The 26,480-nt window shown below is 37.7% G+C and overlaps 1 protein-coding gene across 1 annotated transcript; it reads right to left on the reverse strand.

The window, feature by feature from the left end:
* Positions 1–3,013: 3,013 nt before the first annotated feature.
* On the reverse strand, positions 3,014–20,840 carry LOC139144407 (uncharacterized). The gene is made up of 17 exons (XM_070715109.1): positions 20,670–20,840; positions 19,852–19,935; positions 18,780–18,887; positions 17,582–17,814; positions 16,498–16,678; positions 15,836–16,041; positions 14,488–14,611; positions 13,629–14,165; positions 9,228–9,410; positions 8,624–8,725; positions 7,693–7,793; positions 7,104–7,289; positions 6,756–6,824; positions 4,103–4,223; positions 3,661–3,807; positions 3,166–3,392; positions 3,014–3,034 (listed from the first exon to the last, which is right to left on the reverse strand). The coding sequence occupies exons 3-17, from the start codon at positions 18,859–18,861 to the stop codon at positions 3,014–3,016; spliced, it is 2,520 nt and encodes an 839-aa protein (XP_070571210.1). The 5' UTR covers positions 18,862–18,887; positions 19,852–19,935; positions 20,670–20,840.
* Positions 20,841–26,480: the final 5,640 nt, after the last annotated feature.

The raw sequence follows: 26,480 nt of genomic DNA on the forward strand, positions 1-26,480 counted from the left end.
TAACCTGTGTGAAATTCAATGAAACACAGGTAACATAAATAAGCCTAATCTATAAAACAGTCTTAAAGTTGAATGCGTTCCGGGAAAATATTTTCTGCCTCTCAATTTTTTTCTCCAACACTTTGCTTTTCTATTGCTTTTGTAGACTCATTTTGAAGCCCGTGGATCAACTGAAGTTTTCGCAGTCTTCTTGAGTTCTTCAAAGTCGAAAATTCAATTTTCAATACAGTGTTAACGAAAGAAAATAGCGGCCATTTTGAATTTCCAGTGTCGATAATTTTATGTGATTTGTTTTTCTTGCACCATAATTGACACCGTGACCTACAGTAACTACTCGTGGTCATGAACAAGATAAAGTAGCATAGTTTTGTTTCAAAAAATTGAAATTGTTTGAAAATTTTAAGCTTTCAAGGAGCGTATTACAATAATGACACGTAATAATCGATGTATTGGGATAGAACAGTAGCGGTAGGATCGTATGATCAGTGAGACAAAACAAGTAGATGATATATAGTTATTTTAAAAGTGAGAATCGCTTATTTCAACAAGCGACTACAATGAAGACTAAGAAAAAAAACCCAAAAGTTAGCGTATTAAAGGACAATAATGTAAGTAGAAACAGATTGGAGAAACAAATGTATTTATTTATTTATTTATAAAAATGTATGTATTACTTTAATGATTCTCACATACATTGATTTAGTGTTATGCTGTTGACTAAGGGATGCGTCCATTGGCCAGTGTTTTCGAGGACATAAATTAATAGAAATGAACCGTGTACCAAAGTCACGTCTACAGAATTCAGAACAAGCTTGATATTCATCGTATAACGATGCAACATGACAATGAGTGACATGCGTATGTTGATTTGACGAATGCCTACCTTGCGGATAAAATCATGACTACGGCTATCAGCATAAGTAGTGTCGACACGCCGCTGAGAATTGCCATCACGGGTTTGTTAGCGGACTCCAAGAAAGGCTTAATAACAACAACAAGAAAGAAACCATTGTTATTGCTTTGTGGCATACTTCTTAATTTTTCGACAGCATTAAGATATTAAGATGCGCGGCTATGAACGAAACGTGAACGGATACGTCACCACTTTCTGCGCACTCTCATCATCTTCTCATGATGTCACGCGTTTTCTTGTAGATTAGCATTCGTTTTCAACGTGGAATGGTCTTTTTGCACAAACATATTTTCCCAATTTTTACGATCGCTTGTGAAATTACCACATACATTTGTTTAACCACAATCATGTACACTTATTCGAACACGCATTAAAACTTTTAAGATTCAGGTGTTTATCGCTGTGTTCTGACTGATATCAAAGCAAATTCCTCCGGCCAATGCGACTCTTTGAGTCGGGTGTGTCAGTCTTAACCGAAGGTGGAAACCGGTACACGCACGGAACACGTATGTAGGTAGCTCTGCGTTCAACTTGTTTCTCGCTATCTGTGCAATCTAAAACTCTCTAGCAATCGTAACCTCTACTTTCGATGTAGATAATCGAGTTTATGAAACTTAAATTCTGGAATCTGTGCAATACCATAGTGTATACGTAGATTTGCTGTAGCGAACATGTTTTGATTTCACGACCAAGGTTATCAGCTTCCACACCAGAACTTACGCAATAGAGGGACTGTGTGCAAACTTTTAACTCACCACGGGCTTTTCTCCCAAATTCATTATGGCGCACATTGTCCCCAGTTGGTCACAACCACATTCAACATATTTGCCAAATCCATCTATCCCTTGACGAAGTAAGCGACAGACAGAGGTATCCCAAATGCTACGATATTTAAAGGATTGAGGCAGAATGATAGTTTATTTCATACTATTTACTACTTTTTTAAAAATTGACTAGTTCTTGAAATTTATTTCGACAACGGCAAAAAGATATATATATATATATATATATATATATATATATATATATATATATATATATATATATATATATATATATATATAACGGCAAAAAGTACTTTTCGTGTAGTATGTATGTATGTATGTATGTATGTATGTATGTATGTATGTATGTATGTATGTATGTATGTATGTATGTATGTATGTATGTATGTATGTATGTATGTATGTATGTATGTATGTATGTATGTATGTATGTATGTATGAGTGTATAAGTTAAGCTAAAAATACTAACACGTTTGTCAATATATATATATATATATATATATATATATATATATATATTATATTATATATATATATATATATATATATATAACGGCAAAAAGTACTTTTCGTGTATGTATGTATGTATGTATGTATGTATGTATGTATGTATGTATGTATGTATGTATGTATGTATGTATGTATGTATGTATGTGTGTATGTATGTATGTATGTATGTATGTATGTATGTATGTATGAGTGCATAAGTTAACCTAAAAATACTAACACGTTTGTCAAAAAGAAAGTTTCGCTCTTACCCAGTATGTGGGCCAATGTCCGCAAATGAACAGCGTGGGTTATACCCTTCCTGTAATATATATCACCGTTATATTGAATTAGTATGATGCCGCAGCCCCACTTGCATGCGTTGACGTGACCGTCACATACGGATAAAACGTAGTATGGTATAACAAATCTATTGTACATTTTTTATAAAAGCACAAAACTTGATAGTAATACTTCCAATGAAAGAGCTCCCTTACAATTAAGTGTCGTCTGCTAAACATTATATAGCAGAGTCATACAAAATGCTCTATGTGCATATTGTTTAAATAATTATTCATAAGCACCTCTAAACAAGGGGATATTTTGGAAGTTTCATACAATGAAATTTGTGCGTTGTTTTGGTGAGTACCTGAAATGACTCGAACAGATTCGTTTCATTGAAAATAGTAATTTTGCACAAATGTTCAGGCTTACTTAACCATTTTTAAATGATGTCAGTGCTTTCGGATCGATCAGAAATATAATATTTCATTATAATAAAGTATTCTTACACGACAGAGACAAATCTGACTCTGATTTAGAATATCCTTTATACAAACGAGATGTTTACCTAAAGTAAATAACATAACCAAAATGTAATGGAATCTGTTGCCATTGAACAAAGCTACCAAGTAAACTAGCTTCAGGTAGCGGGTACACAGGGATGATGATTTTAATATTGTACAGCCATAATGTAAATACCTTTATCTTATACAATCGAATCATAGCGAAGTCGTCTAAGCTATATAAGACATTTTCTAACTTTGGATGGACTGACACTGCCAGAGCAACTGTGTTCACTCTCTTCACAATCCTCGTTGACGTGATGCTTTTCACCCAGGTCCGTTTGGCTTGATGTTGTCTGAAGTCTGCAGGTAACATTTTACCAGTATTCCGGCAAGCAAACATCACCGTGGCAACCGGTAAGTCTACGACAGGGACAATTCGTTGAAAAAGAAACCTGATTATCTCCTAGGAGATAACACAAAAAGAGTACGATCAGAGTACGGCTTTACTAGTGTAATACCCTTTATATATTGTACGCAATTATAAAACTGTCAATCAGTCTTCACACAGAAGCTGCATTTACAAATTTCTTATTTAAGTTTTCTTTAATGCAAGGCTCTTTTGTAAATGCGCTGAAAGTTTCCTGTTGCAGTTTCCTTTCATTTTGCCGTATGTGTTAGTTACTGTTACCTGTAATGTTCGTTTGAAATTGCTCGATGAACTCGCTGGACAATGCCACAGTATCATGTATCGCAAAGGTGTCGTTGCTATCAAGAGTGCGTTTCTTTCGTCTGTTCGCAGTAGCATGTCTAGACAGAGCGAAAGAGCCAACAAGATCTGTGGATGAAAAGCAGTCATATTGTAATCAGGAAGTGTACCAAACTCACATTGATATTTTGTATACCATAAAAACCATCTACCATAAAAAGTGTTTAAGTAACACTGATGTACATGCTTCTAAAGTACATTATTGCTTCAAGATCATTAAATAATACATATTTAAATTTACCCCTGAATTTTCGGTTGTAAGTAATCCAGGTAAATATAATCGGAGGAATCATTTTTTCTAGATTGAACCACACAATCTGATTAAAGAATCGTATCATTACAAATAATCAACTGAAACAATTACCAATGTTAGTGCTCCGCAGGAAGAGATCTCTGCCAGTCTGTATCATATATAAATACACGGTAGCACCGAAGTGCTCCATTGATGATAGTATAGACACAGCACTGCCATCAGGTCCATGATTCTGTGCGAACATAAAGACAATAATTGACGTTTTTTGTGGTTGACCCTCGACATAACGCATTTTCCCTTTGATTAAAGTAAAGATGTAAACGGACAAGATGATAAGGTAGGCATGGCAAATTTCATTAATACTTCGGATGAATTGACATGTCATTTCACACAATAATTCAGTTTTAACCGAAAAAGATTTTTCATCAGAATAATACTCAATTATAGACACCAACGTTACCCTTGGCTCACAGGCTCAAATCTTAATACAAGATGTCACCTTAGAAGTGACTTTGAAAAAGACTTTTCAAAAACGAAATAATCGCATAATCGAACGATACATAAATTACTGTCAATTGAACTTTTCATCTTAATTCGCTAGATTGTTAGTCACTGAAACTTTTGGCTGCAGCACTACAACCTTCGTCAGCGGAATAACCCGATCTCAATGTCGTAACCTTTCGGACACGAGACATCAAAATCGGGTTGTAGACTTTTTTTAATTTACATTTTCCACATTTAACACGGATATATATCGCCTCCTTAACACCTCTTCCGAAGTATCGGGGATCCCTATCAATAATTTCTACATTTTCCAAGTCCACAAAATGGTCTGGTGATTCAATTTGGATATGTTTGGAAACCTCCGATGCTGTAGGGCTGGGACGCCGGTGTCCAAGAAATCTTGTTTTTAGAGTTCTCTCCGTTTCACTGATGTAAAATTGTGTGCAGGGGCCCTTATCGGTCTGACCTTGACTTGGAATCATGTAAACAGGACCAGTGATGTCTTTCTTGACAGTTTTGTCTTTGAGTGCAACCGGTAACTGGCGTAGTTTGAGTAGGCTTGAAGAAACCGTTACGCCGTAGGAGTTGAATGTCCTCTCCAGGGCCTCTGAAATACCCTTCACATAAGATAGAACAATCTGTCCTTTGCGAACGATTTTTTTCGTTCTTTTGAGATGGTCTCTTTCGGTTTACTGACCCTATTGAACGTCAATGACGGATACCCACATTTCGCGAGAGCGCGAGCCTGCGTGATGTGTTACTTTTCTTCTACACAACCAGTCACATCGGTAATAACGGACTCTGCCCGATAGAAGCGGGTTTGTATCACTCCAAGTGTATGTTGTAACGAGTGATTAGACGTGAAATTCAATACTGATCTGTATGAGTAGGTTTGCGGTAGATTTTAAGATTTATGGAGCCGTCTTCTTGGACTACCGATAAGGTATCCAAGAAGCGAGCGACCTGTTCTCTCCACCTTCAGTTGTGAATTTAATATTAGGGTCAAGAGTATTCTGATGGTCTGTGAATTTCTGAGCATGACACTTCTTGAGGTGTAATAAAGGGAAAGTGGCTTCACAAATCACTCATCTCGTCTTGTATGTGCTTTGGTGTGTTTAGTGTCCGAAATGTTTTGGCTGTTAGTGTGAAAATTAACAAACGAATCGTTAATTTTAAAATAAGCCATGGTTCTATATACAAAATGCAAACAATAGGCGACACGGGTGAACCCATTGCTGCTCCATGACTTTGTAAGTAATATACTCCGTTGTATACAAAATATGTGCAACGTAAGAAGACATCCTATAGTTTGACAACTTGCGTTACTGACAGGTGAATTTTTTGTCAAGAGTATTGTCTTTCTCCAGTTTATGATGAACAACTCCAAGGGCTCTGTCTATTGGAATCGATGTAAACAGTGCACTTACGTCATGGGATCGTCATCACGCAGGCTCTCGCGAATTGTGGGTATCTATCATGGACGTTCAATCGGGTCAGTAAACCGAAAGAGACCTACACAAACACTACGCCAGTTACCACTTGCACAGAAAGACAAAACTGCCAAGAAAGACATCACTGGTCCTGTTTACACGATTCCGTGTCAAGGTCAGACCGATAAGGGCCCCTGCACACAATTTTACAACGGCGAAACGTAGAGAACTCTAAAAACTTGATTTCTTGAACACCGGCGTCCCAGCTCTACAACATCGGAGGTTTCCCAACATATCCACATTGAATCACCAGACCACTTTGTGGACTTGGAAAATGTAGAAATTCCTTAAAGGGATCCCCGATACTTCGAAAGAGGTGTTAAGGAGGCGATATATATCCGTGGTTACCAGCCATCTCTTAATAGAGACAGTGCATAAGTTACCAAAAGTCTATAACCCGATTTTGATGTCACGTGTCCGAAAGGTTACGACATTGAGATCGGGTTATTCTGCTGACGAAGGTTGTAGTGCTGCAGCCGAAAATTTCAGTGACTAAAAATCTAGCGTGTTGGGATCAAAGTTCAATAGACAGTAATTAGCTACCAACACAGATGAATTTCCCTGCAAAAAGATAAACAAATTAGTTTCGTCGGACTTCTTGACTTTAATCATTTCACCGAATCCATTCACAACATCGTTTAGGTCAAGCATATTTACTTCATGTGCCTACTAGCCACAGATTGACAGATCCACTCTACGTCCAACTCCTAATAAAGGCCAGTCGATCTTGAATTCATTATGACAACTTCGGTGTATATATCAAAGCTTACCCCGTATGTTTGCTTCCACTGTACTTCAACTTGTAAGTTAAGACTGTTACTGCTGGCCTCCAAAAAGTGCTAAAATGAGGAACAAGTATAAGGCGAAACTTAGACGTGATAAGCGTGTAAGCGTAAATTTTCATTTGTCTATTTTCTGTAACAGTTGCTCGAGAAAACCAAATGACAGCGCCCTCTATCACAATGCACTTTGCAGCTGTCATTGGATCATATAGATATGGCATACTCTAGGCAGGAATTACTCGATTGGACTTTTAAACCGTAACTGGTAACGTCATTTGCTAATAACCTCACTTCCTACTGTAAGAGTTAAAACGACGCTAAAGGAAATAATCATACCTTGATAAGTGCTAGCAGATCCGTCCAACTTTCGTTCTGGTTCAAGAATTTATTTTGAGCAATGGTAGATAAAATATCTTTGGCCACTAAGAGGTCACCACCAGTTATTGTTTCCCCAGGTTTCAAGGAATCGCCCAACCGTTTCAGAAGATCTGTGGTCTTGACAATGTCTTGCAAAACGCTTTCCTGGAACATGCGGCCGCAAAACGCAGTACGCAGAAAAAGGGGTGATAGGTGTGTGAAGTTAGAAACTTAAAGGTCGTAATCATGGCTTTATCTAATCAAGGGACGCTACAGTATGCAGAGGATACCCGACACAAATATTACACAGGACGTCACTGTCCCCTTCACGTCTGCATAAGTAATGTATAATTTTGTAATTTCTGAATAGATATTCGAAAACAAACGTTACTAGATTTTTTGCGGCTCAATGTGTATTCATTCAACAAACTGAATGCGATAAGGCTTGCCTATCCGTTTCAGGGCCTGATGAATTGAAATCTGATGGGTTGTAAATTTCATTCGCGTTTTACTTCATATAAACGTTACTGATCATACATATTACGGTATTACAAATCTTTACACTCACATTCAATGACCTCTCAAGTTCTGACATGACCTCCCTTACACAGTATGTTGTGTCCGGTACAGCCCATACACCGTGCTCATCACAATATCGTCTCATTATTCCTGAAAAGAACGGATTGCTGTTATTGTTTTGGTCCAAATTTCTTGCGCACCAGGAAAGAGTCACTTCCTCAGTATCGTAACAAAAATGTCTTCTCGAATGTAACGTGCCGTACAATGTTTGAAAAGAAAATTTACCGTGGGAATTTCTCATTTTGCAAACACTAACAGTACTCCCGTCCCATATAGAGAAATACAAATCGGTCAAAAATGTGCATGGAACGATAAACCAAATTTCATGGAAGCCTCTATCTCTCCGTGGACAATTTGGGTAGGGCTGACATTTATTACAAATGTATCATATCCTTCATAAAAATAGAAAGGGTTTAGGAGCGGCTCTTATATACAATGTAGGTGGTCTTTACAGTTGGTATGTATCTGACTGCTGTTGGTACTTAGGATGTACATAGGATTTTGCTCTTTGCCAAATGAACTTAAAATAGAGAACACGAATGGCAAAACTGCATCATAGTATTGCTATATAGTATTTGATTTCAAGCATTGATTGTTCCTCAAAACTCGGTCGGATGTTTATCTTAACTTTCAGCGCTCGTGACTGAAACAGAGGCATATGAGGAATGCTCATAGCAACGCTAAACAATTAGCTCTCACATCACGGACCTTTATTCGTAGAAAATTGCAGTTACACAAATCAAACCATGTGAAATCCTAGCAATTTCACAAAAGCACAATCCCTCATGTGAATCATATTTTACATAAATCTAAGCAGTAGTCAGTTTAATCACTGTGGCGTTTTATGATTTGATCATTGCGCAATGGCGATTGCTTGGAGTTTTCTATACGATGTCAAACAAGAATTGTAATATATTTACCGTGTGCATTTGGACACTTAAACCACTCAGTATACGTGTTGGCCGGCGTCCCCATCCATTCGACACCCCAAACTTCATCGTGATCTAAAACGCAACTTTTACCTAAAATGAACGAAACGCACTTACTTTTAAACGCACCCGTAACTATATTTGAACTCTTGCTAACGCTGTACACGTATTTCAGAGCTGGTGCGATTGAACATTACCGCTTCTCGGTAAGTTTGTTTGTTTCTTGACAAACAAGATTATTGTCACAATTACAATTCCTTGAGAGTCAGCGTAAGCTTTCTGTGATCGATCTATCGACCAACCTCTATTTATAATAATCTGACTAAGAGCATTTTTATTTGTTTTCGTCAGCGTACAGTTCTAGTTTTTATATTTCTATATTTCAAAGAGCTCATGAATTGGTAAGACTAAAATGATAAGACCTGTCTTTATACTAAGTTTCACTTTGTCGTCATCAGGTCGCTACTGATGTATCAAATCAATAGTTTTGCAGTACAAACGGGCGTAACAATGATTTGCCTGTCCTAGAATTCTTTATGCCAACAGTTGTTGTTATCAATATTCAACACTGACAGCAGAATTTTTCCCTACTTACCAGTATATTCTGGTTTACTTGAACTTCCTGTTGTGGTCAGGGTAGAAACGCAGAATCCGAATTCCATCTCTTTAACAAACCCAGTCTTACATACGTACTCGAAACTGCCCAATGTATTGATACAAACTGCATTGTGATCGGAAATCGGAGCCTCTTGCGTTTGTGTTTCACATTCGTTTATATCTGAAATGTAAATTGATGTTACTAAGTGTGCACGTTGTTATTACATGTATGCCAGTTAGTTCCCTTAGGCTTGATACAATGCCCACAGCGTGCGTCGATTTTGTTGAAATATAATTTTGCAAATGGCATAAACTTACGCTGCAGTAGTGCTATGCCAGCTATAAAATGCTTAAATCACGGCCTGGAAAACGTTTACTTCCTTTGGGTGCTTCATCGTGCCGTAAATTAAAAAAGAATTTGACCAGCTACGGAATGGTATAGAAGATACAATGTATTTTGTACACTATATTCAATTATTTTGATTAGCTATGAGTCAGCTGCCAATAAAGTGAACAGTCGAGCCAATTTATACGTGAAGAGCAACACAATAATTTTCATTTGTGCAAATTAATTTCTACTACTACTACTTTACTTTATTGCCAATTCAAAATATAAGTATAAGTATACAAGGTATACAAAGTATACAATGGCGAGGAAAGAGGCAATTTGGTGCCAGGAATAATAGCTTATAGCTAATCGAGCCTGGCCCCATTTTCATGAAATTACATTGCAATATTTGTTTTAAGGGCTAATTATGTTAATTATCAAAATTCTATATTTTAAATGAAAAAAAAGATAGATAAATATTCACACATCTTGGTATTCACTTAAGAGATGCTGTCTTAATGAGTTTATAAATAAATCTCTTGTTGCACTTTGTTTGACAATATTGGGTAGGCTGTTCCAGACTTTGGCACCCATATATGAAATTGCAAATTGTCCTGCAGTTGTACGTATACGTACTTTCGGTAAAGGCAAGTTTTGACCCAGTTTAAATCGAATGTCGTAGCAATGATCAGCTTATCTAAAGTAATCACTCAAATTATGTGGTATATTTTTATGATGCAAATCAAACATGAATTTTCCAGAAGTAATTTATGAAGTTTATAGACATTCAGTATACCTAGTCTGAAGAATAAAGGTGCAATAGATTCTCGAAATCTTGAAAACGTAATTATTCGTACCAGCATTTTTTGGGTGATAAAAATCTGATGTAAATATGATGGATATGTACTTCCCCATACCTCAAGACCATACATAATATTTGGTTCAATAAAAGCTTTGTAGAGCAGTACTAGAATTTGCTGTGGTACATAATTTCTTAGCCTAAATATATTTCCTACTTTTTTTCTTATACTATTATTTATCTCATTATTATGAAATTTCAATGTCAAATGTTTATCAAAAACAACCCCAACAAACATGCTTGTAGAACTTCTTCTATGATAGCATTCTTTACAGATAAATTGCCTTGTAGTGTTACAGAGTTATGATTGCTGTGAAAAAGTACATACTTTGTTTTACTTATATTAACTGTCAGTTGATTAGCATCGCACATTGAACAACGTCTTGTAAATGTACATCCACAAAAGAAAGATTTACAGAGCGTGTTTCATTCGAAAATAAAATCATCAAAATAATAGTAACAATAGAGATAACAGTAACAATTATTACAGTCATCAAAAACATCATTCAAACAATTTTTTATACAAAATTAAACATCATAAGAATATTCACCAAGGCACTACGAAATGTATACACCGATGCAACCCCTACGGTGTTTTAAGTTATCAAAAAGAGAAAATGACGATTTTGATGAGTATCACTTGGAGAATTCAACTGGCGTCAGATAAACTACAGAAGTATGAGGAAAGGTATGTCTAAATACATGTAGCTACGATTTTCGAATTTCCCTAGGTCGATGCGATGGTACTAATGATCGCGTAAGACACCGTGAGGCACCGTGGACCAGTGGGTAGGGCAACGGACTCACTATCAGAGGATGGTGGGTTCGAGACCCGGTTCAAGACCCGGTATGACCAGAGTAATGGACTCACTGTCGGAGGACGGTGAGTTCAAGACTCTAGCACGGTGTTGTGCCCTTGAGCAAGGCACTTTACTCCTCAGTGCTCCATTGGGGGTTAGTGGGTTATGCGTACCTCATCCTGTAATTGGGCTAACGCCCGTTGGATGATGGACTGATTAAAAAAAAAGACGACAAGAACAAGCTGCTTAGATATTTCTACTTGGCTTTTTAAGAAGACGGTCTTACAGGCGTAAGATCTTACAAGTCTTAGTTCGTCTTTCTGTTATTCTCGCCCGATACCCATGCCTATTGTCGAGATATGACGCCATAAACAATACATTAAAGGGGACTGCTTCATCTAATGCACGTACACTTGAATTAAACATAAAAGAATAACCCAATCAAAATATCGAAACACAACTCTACTAAGTGTAAAGGCAAATAACATATCAAAATGCTATATTCATAATTTACATGTTGTAAAACCGTCACGGGAATTGTCTATTCATTTCACCTAATAATAGAGTTTGTTAGTTGTAATTCATCTAAACGTCATTTTTAGCGTTCGTAATTAACTACATAATAGTTGTTTGGTTAATGTTCACAGTGAAAAAAGACTTAAAATTAACTCGCGGTGAGTTAATTTAAAATGTCGTTATTGATGATAGAGTCAACATCCGCTACGATAATCGACATTTATGTAAGAATAAAGGAATGACCTCGAGTGATTTGGACACCTAAGGACACAACTTTTGAGTTTAATAATTAAAAGCAGACTACTAGGGTGAGCGGCAACTTCTCTTAGAGGTGAAAATGTAAAGCGAAAGTAAGTCAAGCGTGCATCTAATTACTGAGGTTCAGTACTCTGCCATGCCAACCTGATCACAGACAAAAGCGTGCAGGCTGATATACTCTTTCTCCTATAAATAATTAATTTCAGATAGCAATTTCCCGTCCTGCATGGCTGGCAAACAAGTACAATTTTATGTTTTGGACCTAGTTCTAATAATTAATATTTAACTGTCTACTCTTTGCACACCTGTGCAGTGGAACATGAGCATAATAGAATACCACACCAAAACGGTCGAAATGGAATGCCTCACTTCAGGTCAGAAGTGAATATCTGTTTCACACACTCTGGGAGGGCGGGGTGTAAACTACACAGACATTCCATTTCAGCTTATTTGGCACCGGGTGGTCACATCCTTCATTGCTTTTTGAGAAATTGCCATGTATGGCATCTGATTGGCACAAAACGCCATAAGCATTAATATCCTAGTAGAGAAAATTATATCGTTTTGTTAACATTTATCTCAATCAAACATGATGTGAAACAACTTTACAATTATAAAGATTAATTATCAAGTATAGCTCTCATGTTAAATGAAAATACGGGTTTCCCGTTTTGAATTTGCCACTAACGTTACTTATATTGTATGAACAAACAAGCAAAACAAATACTCCGGCTGCCCAGCGCAGTCATCTTTCTACCTTAATTCTAGTTTTAAAAAAACGCGACACCGCCGTATTCTTCAATTCATTACATTCTTCTAAGAGGTGGCAGGGAGCAGCTTAAGGTAGTAAGGGTAGAATGCCCCTCGAGGACAAATATTTGGACTGTCAAATTTGTACAATACTTTGCTAGTCTACCGCTTGTTGCGGATATTGTAACGCTCTTGGATCCAGAAAATTTCCACCACCGAAGTTTTTCGAAAGAGAAAAAATTGTATTTTTCCCCACAGTAGTTGACAGAGAGATGGCGGCCATTTTGAATTTCAAATATCAGTAAAGATAAGGTAATTTGTGACCCCTGATTTTTATACTTGATTTAGTAAGAGAATGGTTGAACGTTTCATTGAGGAAGTTTGGGCAAACGTTTAAGTCTTTCACTTTCGAGGCGCATACCACATTAATTGCCAATTTTCTTAAAGGTATACTGTCACCTGTTCCAATTTAGCCAGAGTTACCGTGGAAAGAGGAAATCTAACCAATCACAGATTTTAAGCGGGTGGCCACTTTTAAAACAGCGCCCTCACATGGGCATTTTCAATACCAAAGAACGCCCCTTTGACCATATATGGGCATATTTAGATTACATGTGACTGTATACCTTCAATTGCTAGTTACATTTCGTTCGCGCAATACTATAGAGTATGCTCGAGAGAAATTCAGTTCAACTCTGGCCTTCTTACCCATCTCAGCCTACTGAAGATGTAAGAATGTATCTTAGATTCGATTGTGCTTGTTGTCTTACTGGTTGGCAGAAATAACTTGGCAAAATATTTCGTCTTTTTATAAACAAGGGCGTATTCCGTAATTCGGAATCTTAAAATTAGTCTTGATATCTAAAATCGGTATACGATAATTCATACCTCGGCACATTGGCGGAGATGGCAACCATATTCCATGGTCACAAGTAGCAAGATTGTGATCTTTCCGATAACCGATTCCACAGCTGATAACAATATGCCCACCATGCATTACCTCCAAGCGCATTGCATGACCACGGCGTGCTGTACTCGGAAAAGAAAGTGTTCCAGTGTCTCTCTTTGTTTCGTAGAAGCATGACTGTCTCTTTAATTGACTAGCAGTTGATAATTGAATGGAAGATAAAGACTGGTCCGGATCTGATATGGTGGACGCTCCTTCCGTTAATGCTGGGCTTGTCAAACCGAATGACGTCATTTTGACTCCTTCTGACGCTCCTTCCGTTACTGCTGGGCTTGTCAAACCGAATGACGTCATTTTGACTCCTTCAGACGCTCCTTCTGTTACTGCTGGACTTGTCAAACCGAACGAACTCATTTTGACTTCTTCTGACGCTCCTTCCGTTACTGCTGGGCTTGTCAAACCGAATGAGGTCATTTTGACACCTTCTGTTGTCGTATCAGTCTGGGCAGATGTGGTATCTAGTGTTAAAAAGGATAACAAGTCCTAAATCATAGGTAATAATAGTCCGGTAAGTAAATGCTTAGGGGTAAATGTCATTGAACATATCATCTGAACTGAAACCATTCTTCAATGCTGAAATTGATCTAATATTACTAATCAAATTTGATATTGACTTAAATCAATTAATGAATGAATTAATTATTAATTTATTCATTCATTCATTCATTGAACTTCATTCATTCATTCATTCATTGAAATTCATTCATTCATTCCTTCATAGCTAATTAATTGATTAATTGAAGTCAATGTAAAAGTCGGCAAAGCTACCCTTATACTCACTCAGTTTTTTTGCACATGCGAATTCATACAGATCATTGCAGCGCATATTATACCAGTTGAAAGCGTTGTTCTCATTTCTCTGTATTGTAACACATAAACTCCACCACTCCGTTTCGCCATAATACTGCAACTAAATTGCTTTCATAATTTAATTTATAGAATAGAATAAGAAGCGCGGGGCATTATCGACATATTTAATTTGTTTCACAGCAATAAGTCCAAATTGCGACATCAAAGTATCTGCTGCAGAAAACTTATGACCCGTTTTGTATATGCAACACATGTACGAGGGCCGGATGAAAAATTCGGAGCCTAACTATGAAGGAGTAATGCCAGATCAATAAAGCTTGGTTTGCATTTATTTCAACCATTCAGATGACTGACTGGTTTATTTTCAGTTCGCTGTGTATTTGACTGCTGATACAAGATATACGGGAGGCTTTTAAAAAAATGAAAGGTGGCTTGTTCCATCAGGACAATGATCAACCCCATAAGTCAGTCATTGCCATGGCAACAGTGCGTGACTGCGGCTTCAAACTCATTCCACACCCATCATACTCTCCTGACCTATTTAACACCCTCAGACTTGCATCTGTTAGCTGGAGAGCATTTTGACAATGATGATGACGTCATATCCTCCGTTCAGGACTTTTTGACGACCAACATGAAACCTCCTACAAAGCAGGGACCCAAGCGCTGCAGCACCGCTGGTAGAAGTGTGTGGACTGCAAGGGGACTATGTTGAAAAATAAATAGGACAGAAATTCATGCAGTAGTTAGACTAAAAACTTGTCATCCAACCCTCGTAGAAAAGATTTTACACATGTACATGATGAGATACACATCAAGCTACCGAAGCTATACTTTCGCAAAGCAGATCGAAATCTACAGGGCTATTTTATTTTAGGCGCGGATATTAGTGTTTAACAAAGGGTATGAAGTAAACAAGGAGGCTCCATAATCAAGAGTTTCCAATGGCGTTGCCTACTGCGCATGACAGAAGACGCTTGCTCCGCTCACAGCAATTTCGGCAACAAACTGAGAAAAGCTCTCATTTGTAGCCGTCATAATAACGCAACATTACTGGAACGATAATCCTATCCGGGGACAGCAGCTGGATAGTGGTAGTTTGTTAAGTAGACTTAACTTACTGCTAACTGATTCAAACAGTCATTTTCGTCAACAAATGGGACAAATCATTGAATGGTACGCAGATTTATCTTACGTTGGGTTACGGCAGTTTGATTGATATGCTATTTGCTCATGATATGTCGATAGGGCTTATGATTGTAAGAATATGAATTGCCAGTGTCATGACGACGGTATTGCCGTCTATGTCATTACTTACATTCCCAATATACCAACGACCAATCTTGTTCTCCTGCCGCAAGGCTTCCTCCATACGATCACTTGATACATTACTGCTCAATATCGGTAGACGTGACGCTAAGTTGACCTCGCAGTGCTTTTTAGCGTCTGCCCACGTTCTTTTTTCTTCGTTTAAGAAATAACACATGTCCTGGGTTTCCGAGATCATCCAACCGGCGGGACAATCTTTTGAAGGAGAAAGTCAAAGAGAACGTGAGAAAAACTGCAGGTATATTTTTGTCGGATCTACGCACAAGATAAAAACACAACTTGTTTTGGGGTTTTCTCAAAGGTCATGGCAGCCTATTGGAGAAGGCCCAATAAAATTACTTATAGGAGTGGAATATTTGCATATTAACATCTAATTGAAACTTTCAGTACACAAATTTTGTGTCAGTCTAAACAAAGTCTGCCGGTCACATTTATTATGTGCTACTGAAAATAATATCAATGCTGATTTATATAATGTGAAATTCCTTGCAGGACATCTTGCTCCACAAAATATCTCTGCGGGCTTTGTCTCTCGACCGTTCCCTGTAGTTGGAAAAAGTGCTTGCAATTTTTGTGACTGACGACCAGTACGTATTTTTAAACGCACTATTATTTGTACCGTTAACGATATAAGATGACCCTTGAACTCACCTGGACTAGCCTCTTTCTCACAAATGAAGGAGTGGTTGCCATCACAACGGGCAATCGCAACAACTGTTTTCTGAGACCATCTAATATATAACACGCAGTTTATGACTGGGTGAGGCCAAGCTTCTTCCGTTTCCTCTGACGGTAACGAATATACAGTCTCATCGACCCAGCGCCATTTTGACTGATGTAAAGATGACATCACCAAATGAATTAATTACGGTATTCTACGGCATTGTGCATTGTCTATTACAATTACTAAAGTGTCACGGTTGCCAGTGGTATATTACTGTATGGTGCGCCAATATGCCCCATTACGCATATGGAATATGGCGTATAAGAAGACATCAGAATGAGATTCAGGCCTTCAATCAAAGTAATTCTCCTCAATTTTAAACAGTTAGTGAAATAGGGTTCCTTGAATTTCTCTATAAATTTCCTTATTTCCTTATCTTTAATACTACTACAGGCGAAAATTCTTGCGAATGTTTTTTATATATCAGTCATTTTACGTTGTATTCAAGAGTCTTTTTCAGTCTGACAGATATTGCCTAACTTACGGATGCTTGTGATCATGGTCGCAATCTCGAATGTTCATCTATGACGTCATCGTAAATTGTTCATACATGATCGATTGAACCTGGCAAGCACTAACTGCAGGAAGAACGTTTCGGTCTGGCATATAACTTTGAAAACTCTTTGTTACATGAATCTGTACGTCTTGAATGTACTTTCCGGTATGTTTGTCCAGTTTTTATAATGCACCCCGTTCTGCTCCATAACGATTTTGAAATACCGATTCTTCAACTTGTCAACACAGCCTATACATGTGAAATGTTTAATGATGCTTATGTTGACAACGGAATGTTAGCCTACGTTAGTTTACTTGTTAATGTTGATAACATCGCATAGTGCACGAAATGCGTCGTATTTTCCAGGCTTATGCTTTGTTTGTCGACATGCCTTAGGGAGTAGAAGAAGGGGAAATGTACTGAAAAATATTACAAACAATTACAAATATTATCCCTTTGAATATTTTGTACCCTTCAAGTTTCGGATACAAGCTCAAGGGAACATCATTACTTACACTACCCATATTGTACTTTAATCCAATAAACAATGGCCCTGACTTATTCTCCCGACGCAGGATATCTTCAAATTGAATATATTCATCGTGGCTCTTAAACATAACCAAAGTCGATCCAAAGGACTCGCAATGTGAGATGGCGGCTGTTTGAGTTGCATATTCTGTGCTCAAGAAATAGCACGTGTACGTGTCGTTCGAGTTCGCCAACAGCCATCCTTCAGGACACCTGTCATCTGGAGAAATCAGACGAAACAAAAAAGTGAAATATGAATACCATCGTGTTATTCCAGCTATCAATTAACCTTTTGTGCATGAGTATCCGTCTTAAATTTGGGTACAGAAATAGCAGGAAAATATAGGGAAGCATTTTTCATTATCATAATCATTATCATAATCATGTCTTTTTTTGTAAAACTAATTTCAGACGAAGGAGGGTTAACTGCAAAGCTGTGAACAATAACTACCATGGCGAGCCAAAACTTGAAGTATAGGTGTGCCAGCGGAAGACTATGTCAGTAATTTGGTTGACTCGATCGTGTGACGGTTGCCTTGGAGACAGTCATTGTTTTCCTTAAATTAATCGAGACAATTAAACGCGTCCCATCCTCCGTTTCTGACAGACAGCACAGTCGATTACTGTGTGGCTGAGTTGGTGTCTTTCCCGGGGCCGAGGGACAACAAGCTTAGTAAAATATCATGCGAAAGCAGTGTGAAAGCAAGCCAAAAGGGCATTGTTCCTGAAAAGTAATTAATGATTAAATATCCAATGGCAGATCCAAAGGCAAATGTACCATACGTCCTATTTTATCTATCGTTCACTCGTCAGTTTTTAAACAGTGTTTCAAAATTGAAAATGCCAGGTAAAACAGCGATGCCCCTTTATGGGTGGGCCGCTGTACAACCGATAGCCTGTGGTGTTCAAGTGTGGACTGCTGCCATGAATAGAACAAAGAGCGTATCCAAGCAATCGTGCTTTTATATCAATGCAAGCAAAGTGTGTCATATAATTCTTTAATAATACGCACTCGCCACAGGATAATTTGAACCAAGAAAATCAAGGTATCAAATACAGCATTATTGCGAACAATAAGCATATTCAGTTTTGTACAAGAGTGTTATTGAACAGTCCTCATTGTTTCCTTATAAACATCAACCAACGAGGACAACCAAAAAGTGAGTAGAAAACAACAAAACATACCAACATTTTGTGGTTTGGATAAGTGAACCAAAATCAGCAAGCAGCATGTAATCCGGATGAAATCCATCTTTCTCTTTAACATGTCGAAGTACGGGAACTCTCCAATCGCTGCAAATAAGTGTAAATGTATAATTATTGTAGCACGTGAAAAGGTTACACCGCTAGTGTTCAGTGGATTTTCTATTCCTCCTATTAACCAGTGATAATAAAATTAATAACGCTCTTGTATGATGAACAAATTTTGTTTTACAAGCAAACTGGACTGCAGTTCAAGTCAAAAGTGGTCCGTGGGCCGCCAAATACTGGATGAATTGCTACACTTCACACATGAAAGCTCTTGGATCTAATACATAATGCACATCAAACATGTTATTGTGCATTGAGAGTCACGGTATTCGCAAAGAAATGACTACGATGAAAGATACATCTGAATGGATGTTTCATTAATAATAAATAAAAAGGCGATTGCTTATTTGTTTTCACAACTATCAACAAGTGAAACGTTGAAGTGCGCTCTACACATAATAAAAGTAGTTATAATCCAGCACATACATGTTCAAATTCGTATACGAATGTATTCAACTCTAATCACAAAGCTCACACAAAAGTAGTCCTCGCTGTTAAGCATCTGCTCAATTCGATTTCTTCCGAATAAACGCAACTCGTCAGAATAGGTAGCAAATTGGCCGATAATTAAATAAGCATGATCAGCCTTACTTACATTTAAGGTAGTATGCGCCTCGAAAGTGAAAGACTTAAACTTTTGCTCAAACTTTCCTGAATGACACTCAATCATTCTCCTACTAAATCAGCAATAAAAATCAGGGGTCACCGTGCAAAGTTTGGAACTAGCGAAACAAATTACCCAACATTTCGAGATATTTGAAATTCAAAATGGCCGCCATTCAGGTGTTAACTCTTTTGGGGGTATTTTTTTTTGATATTCGCAAAACTAAGTTGCTAGAAGTTTTTCTTTCTCCAAGAGCTTTAAAATGAACCCCCATAAGTGGTAGATCAGAAAAGAATTATAGAAATGGGGAGTCCGGCCATCTGTCCCCTAAGCGCGTTCTACCTTAAACCTCGATCTAGGAGAAAGGTTCCAGTTTCCGACCGGCTTAGTAAGCATGTCCCCGGAGGATAGCCACACGGTTCCAGACTTCAAAAATGTCGACCATGATAGTGAAATTAAGATTCAAGAATACATAATATTAAATTTGTGTTCAGTAGTTCGTTGCAACGGTCTCCTTTCTTTTCAAAATTCGAAAATTGAACGAATGCCGTTACAATGAACAAGGAAAGTCCAATATGCTCTCTTCATGAGATATTTAGCAAGTTGCAGGCATATTTTTGTATTAAATGCAGCAGACATTTACCACACAGTAGGTGGAGTAACTTTGTATTTGTATCACTGGTGAACTTTTCATCGTCTTTATCATTTACACTGAAAAAAGGTTGTAAGAGTTCTCTTATATAGCACCTATGTTATCCAAGCCTTGCGGCAGCAACAGAGCTAAAGGCGAGGTAATGTTGACTTCTTTCATAAAATTAACGAAAACATTGTCTAAAATGGTTCAATTTACCACGCGTTGATCTTTGCAGAAATATGTGTTACGCGTACAGTATCCGTTGAGCATTATCATACTTGGCGAACAAAATACGCTATTTAAAAAAAACTACATTAATAAATACTTTGGTATCATTGCATCGCATTATCGTTATTGTACTTCTTTTGACATAAGACAAAGCATCTTAACACTCCTATATTGCGTACTTACACTTTTCTCAGACGAACGACACATAAATCATATTAACAACAGCAGAATACTTTTCAACGATATGGAAACGATACTCCGTCAACCGATGTAAAACATATACGACTAAATATCATACCTGGCTTGAAACACGGGTAATTACAGGACGAGGAAAACAACCAACATATCGATGCGACGTCCTTGAGCATCTACGATACACTTGGCCTACGATACTCTCCTAACTTACGTAATACCTGGTCTTGATCGTCAGAGCAACCGGACTCGTCCCTCATTCGTCTTTCTAGTTCAAGGCGGCTCACTCGAGTGACCCGACGTGACATTTAGATCTGTGCTTTGGCGTCATGCCAACTGAGAAAACACGCGAACAAAAGCACATTTCATCTCGAAAGTTTTGTGTTTGCTTTGACAAATGAGAAAACTACCATATTAATCAGGCGGCTACAATTCCCATCGGGATTGAATGTATGACAGATCCTACTTTGAGTCAATGAATTTCAGTCGAATGATAATCATGATCATTTTTCTGCAGATCACTGTATACGTAGTGAGAGCAAATTTCTCATAAATATCACGTTTCTTTTTTAAATTTAAGTTTCTGGTTATCAATGTTTATAGTTGTCTTGCGCCACAAAATAATTAATTATGCAAAGTTTTAAATTATTCAAAACTCCAAGATAGATGTTTCCCTCAAGTGTGTCTTTGCGTTCATGTGTCTTTTTGTCGAGACGGCGCATATCACGAGTTGTGCGTGTCCCAATTTTTTCTGCTAACAAATATTTAATTTGACAACAGGCTATCAGCTATTTTTTGTAGTATGAATGTGGCGCCTTTAATTTTAACTTGGACGACGTCAAATGTCCCTATTTGATGCAAAGGTCGGACACTATTCTGCTGCTTTGTTGGAAAACAGAGACGGAAAGCATGATGAGTGTGTGTCAACTTTCTCTCCCTCTAACACGATCTGTTATTCTAAAGCCTTGCCATTGTTTGTTTGTTCGAGTTTTAAATATTGATTCCAAAATTTGAATTGTTCACATGGAGGTATACACTACGTAGATTTCTAAGTCAACACACACACAAAGGACATGGATCTAATGACGTCAATAAGACGTCAGTAGCTTATCATTAGATGATTGAGATGTTCTTATTGTAACTCCAGCGTTCCAGGTCATTTTGTCATGTCTTTGGCTGTTGGATCCCTCAACATTGGCATGATTTGTTATGAACATGTTACATAATCTGAATACGAAATATTCTCAGTTAATCATCCCTCGGTGATCACGTGGTGGTAGCGTTGAGCCTGGAAGAAGACAGCATCATTGATTACGCTCATGAAATCAAAAGCTTTACGAAACATTACCAATAAGTCAGTGTTCAGTTGAGAATGCCGGTAATAATTAAAGCCCAAATAGCTGCAAATTTTCTGCGTTATTTTCATGATTATATTTTCAAACCATATTTGGTTCGTGTAAATGTGCTAACATGTAAAGTATCACTGTTCGCTGATTTGGACCATGCCTACGCATTTTAACAGGGTTCTGCACTCATAAAATGGCGCCCTCAAGGAAAAGTACAAAGAATGCAGTATTTCCTGCACATACACATCGTAATCATAAAAGAAACAAGCATGATGCCATTTACTTGAATGCACAACACATGATGGCCGATATTCTGTTGTTGTAATCTTTATTTTCTCTGTCACGTGATTAGTTTTTGAAAATGGCGGGAAATCCATGTAAGCTTGTGTCCTGTGACAAGAACGGCGTCGACGATGATGTGTATATTTGAAACCGGAACACCATTCAGGTGTTTTCATATTTTCTGCAAGCTTTCTAATTTCATGTATAGTGAATTTCAATATAGCATTGGAATTACAACGTGCTTGGGTGATAAAAAAACGTTTCTGGCGGTAGAAACTGACGCCACCTGCATTAATTAGAAACGTTCTCCTTCCATAATTTTGCAACAAATTTAACCCGATACGACGTTCACTGTGCAAAGTCAACATCGTCAGTGTTGCCGCTCTCCCTTTGACAAACTAACCCGTTCACTGAATGCTTGAACATTCTTACCAGTACATTGCCTTTATTACATTTTTTCGTCGAAGAAACTGCACAGAACGCTTACGATCGGTTTTTGCCAATGTACAGTGTGTACGGGTCGGTAGAACGATTGATATCTCCTACACTGAGCGTTATCTTGTCAGCGAGAACAGTGGACGTCCTATTTGGTTAAATTGTTGCAAAATCTAACGAAGTAGAACTTTTGCAATGATGCAGTTAGCGTTATTTTCTGTCGCTAAAAAACGTTTTTGTAATCACCTAGGCACGATAGAATTCCATGCTATTTTGAAATTCACTATAAGTTCATTGCATCGTACAGGAAAGAGTAGCACCTTGCATATGCATACAATCGTGACTATCAACCGATTTTCAAACTCGGGGAACAAAAGTGACGTTGGAAAACTGAAAGATGAAAATACTACAGTTTTGATAAAACAATGCGTATGTTGTGTGTCTAACATTATAATCATCTGAAAACTAACTACATGTTTTCTTTAGTTAAGGTTATAGATCGTAAGAATGATACTATTCAGAAGAATGTGCGACAAGAAAATTTAAAGGTATACCATCTATTAAAGACAGATGTTCCTGTTTCCATATAGCAAAAACAAAAGTCTGAGTGATAACAATGTGACCATATCACTGCGAAATGTGATCGTATCGCTATGAAATACTCTGCGTGGACATATCACATTAAAATGTGATCATATCACCATGAACTGTGGTCATATCACCTTGAACTGTGGTCATATCACCTTGAAATTGATCATATCACCTTGAAATCATATCACTATGAAATGTGATATGATCACTATGAAACGTGGCCATATCACTGTGCTGTTTGATGACAAATATATTACCCTATGAGTGGAATTAAGTCATTAAGCATAAGGCAATTATGAAATTCTCGACTGTCTAATTTCAGAAAGTACTGTAGTCCTAAATCGTATCCTCTTTTAAGGGGTTAATTTTACTGATGCATTGTTGCCTGATAATCTCGAATCATAAGCTGGTTACAAAGTTAGTCGCCAAAGCCTATGACAAAAGTTGACTACAAAGGTTAATTTCAGAAATTTGGTTTTCATTAAAAGTTGCGGCAATGCGATTTATTTAGCAGGTGTTGAACACACCGTACCAATGGGCTTTGTTAGCCTTGATGCAACAAACTGGGTTCTCAGCCCCCGTATCAATTATTGCTATCAGAATACCGTTATTTCAAGTCATAGTATTTTCAACGACCGCTTAGCAATCATGAAACTTTACATATTTTTGAGTAAAATATTTTACTTTGAAAAATACCTTACAGACCATTGTACTTGAACCATTAATATGACATTCATTTAAGATATTCCTATAAGAGAAATAATATCATGTTAAGACGGAAAATGAAAAGGGTATCAGCGATTTTCCATTAAAAGTCGTTTAAAAATAAAAACTAAAAGTTAAGATAAATTCCTAAATGAACAGGAAGTTACAAAAACAGTACAATACCTATATTCAACTCAGCACGGCACACTCTTCTTAAGCTACATTTTCCGGGTGATGAAGATTGAAACAGAAGAAGCAATTGTAACATTTAAGTCCAACCGCCACTGGCCGGCAACTAATTTCAGTATAGGTCAATTAAAATGTCTCATAATTCGAAATTCCGATCCTGCTGATTCATCATGTAATGCAAAGTATCCGTAGTAATACACCATTGCCATAAAATGCTAGGGTTAAAACGGCATAACCGTAAATACGCAAAAATCCAAGAAACTTCTCATCTATGATCACAATCATACCCATCCAGAATCCAATAAACACAACCTTATACAATGTTCTACTCTACCGGCCATCGAGAGGTGTGACCTAATAACTACAATTATATACAACAACATTAAGACAATTATTTAGGAGCCTATTGAAACCTAATGTGTGATTCTATATATGTTAGCAAGATACAGGCTCGCCCATTTAAATATAATCAAATGTACCACCCGCTCATGTACTTTGGTCTCGGTCATCAAGTTTTTGCTTAGTCATTTAACGTTAAAGTTTGATTAGAAAAGTAAAATAACGTTGAATAAATTTCAACATTACATTTGCTTGACTTATTTGTAGGTGTACCAGTGCCACAATATATTGTTATTCTTCTCTCCAAATAATGGAAATTTGAGTGTGATGAGTCGGGGAAAATTAAATAAGCGCAACTCAAAATACATGAGCAAGTGTTTTTTATTACATGCCTCAATGTGAGTGCAAATCAGTGCACTTATTTTAATAGGAACATCCGGGAAGTTAGCGGGCCGGTGAACGATGTACTGACCGGTTTCCATGGTTACCCGGCCCAGTGAAGTCCTTCGACGTTTTCGACGTCAAAGTAGACGCTTAATGCTTGATGCAAAATATCCATGCGCACACTGCTGTTTTGCCTTTCGTTAAAATCAGTTTGATGCTGGTCGATAATGGTGATATTTTTGAAAATGCCTTGCATGTAACTAAATTTCATTAACTGTGAAGAGGCATGTAATAAAAATATTATTGCCTGAATTCGTGGATTTATTTGCTCTCACAGCAGGAGACAAATTTGCTCCCCTGGCGTCGGGCAAATTGTCACCTGGTCTCGGGCACAGGCACCCGCGTATTCAGGGAATAATATATAAAGCAGTTTTGCGAAAGAAATGATCCGATCTTCTCGGGGATCTTGCAACAAGACGACAACGTAGATGCCTTTTTCCATGAAAACATACAATGATTAGCACACAGATGGTGTAGATGATGTTCACCCTTGTGACTGCATGTAATACCAGTAAGCGTGGTCATGCACATTTGTCGGTGACGAGTTTGATTACCCCGCGTTTCTTTAAATCCTGCAAGATGTCGAATTCACCCGTCATTGTGATATTCCGTCGCTCAAAGAGATAGTCTTCATAATAATGATGGCTTACGTTGTTACCGTGTATGTCATATGGAAAAGGCCAAAACTTCAAGAGTATATCTTCAGTTATACCTTGCTGGTGCGTTCGTTGTGACTTTGTCAAATTTAACCCGGTGATAATCTGGTGAGAGCGTCCACAGATTACTAATTTACCCTTGATTACTTTGGCTAATTAGGCACTCAAACTCATCAGATAATAGACGCAGCATGTTGATAAAACGTATACGCAAGATTGTCAAGGGCAGTGCTAAGTTAAGACCGAAACACCAAAGCCAAAGGTTGGTAGAAATATCTTTATTAGCGATACAACGAAACACCTACCCACCCCTGGGGACGGACATGTAGACAACGCCCTGTGACTCAAACGTCGGAAGAAGCCAAACAAAATATGCAGGCCACACTTTGCATATATACGAAAAACAAAGGGTGCACCATGTTTACCTGATTCAAGTAACGTTGTAGTGAAATTTGCCAGCTCTTTCAATACAAAGCAAAAAAGGTAAAGATATTGTACTAGTACGGTGCGTCTGTTTGCCTGACTGCCTGTTTGTCTGCATGACTGCCTGTTTGTCTGTCTGTCTGTCTGTCTGTCTGTCTGTCTGTCTGTCTGTCTGTCTGACAGGTCTGTCTGTCTGTCTGTCTGTCTGTCTGTCTGTCTGTCTGTCTGTCTGTCTGTCTGTCTGTCTGTCTGTCTGTCTGTCTGTATGTATGTATGTATGTATGTATGTATGTATGTATGTATGTATGTATGTATGTATGTATGTATGTATGTATGTATGTATTTATGTATGTATGTATGTCATAAGTAGTTCAATAGTACTATCCTCCACGCTCAAAAACGACTACCGTATGTGTTAATATTTCTACATGGTGTTAAATTGCAAGTTGGAAACTTACTTGCGACCAACGTTGGGCGACGACTGTCCTGACGCCTGCAACACAATTA

The sequence above is a fragment of the Ptychodera flava genome, chromosome 11 (assembly GCF_041260155.1).
Source record: "Ptychodera flava strain L36383 chromosome 11, AS_Pfla_20210202, whole genome shotgun sequence".
In the NCBI taxonomy this organism is placed as follows: Eukaryota; Metazoa; Hemichordata; class Enteropneusta; family Ptychoderidae; genus Ptychodera; species Ptychodera flava.

Coding starts and splice junctions, on each gene's coding strand:
- LOC139144407 (XM_070715109.1), bottom strand. CDS start 18,861: ATGTTAAAGAGAAAGATGGATTTCATCCGGATTACATGCTGCTTGCTG. Junction 16,042..16,497: donor TGAGAAAGAGGCTAGTCCAG/GTGAGTTCAAGG, acceptor CTCCTTCAAAAG/ATTGTCCCGCCGGTTGGATG. Junction 7,794..8,623: donor TAAGTGTCCAAATGCACACG/GTAAATATATTA, acceptor CGTTCTTTTCAG/GAATAATGAGACGATATTGT.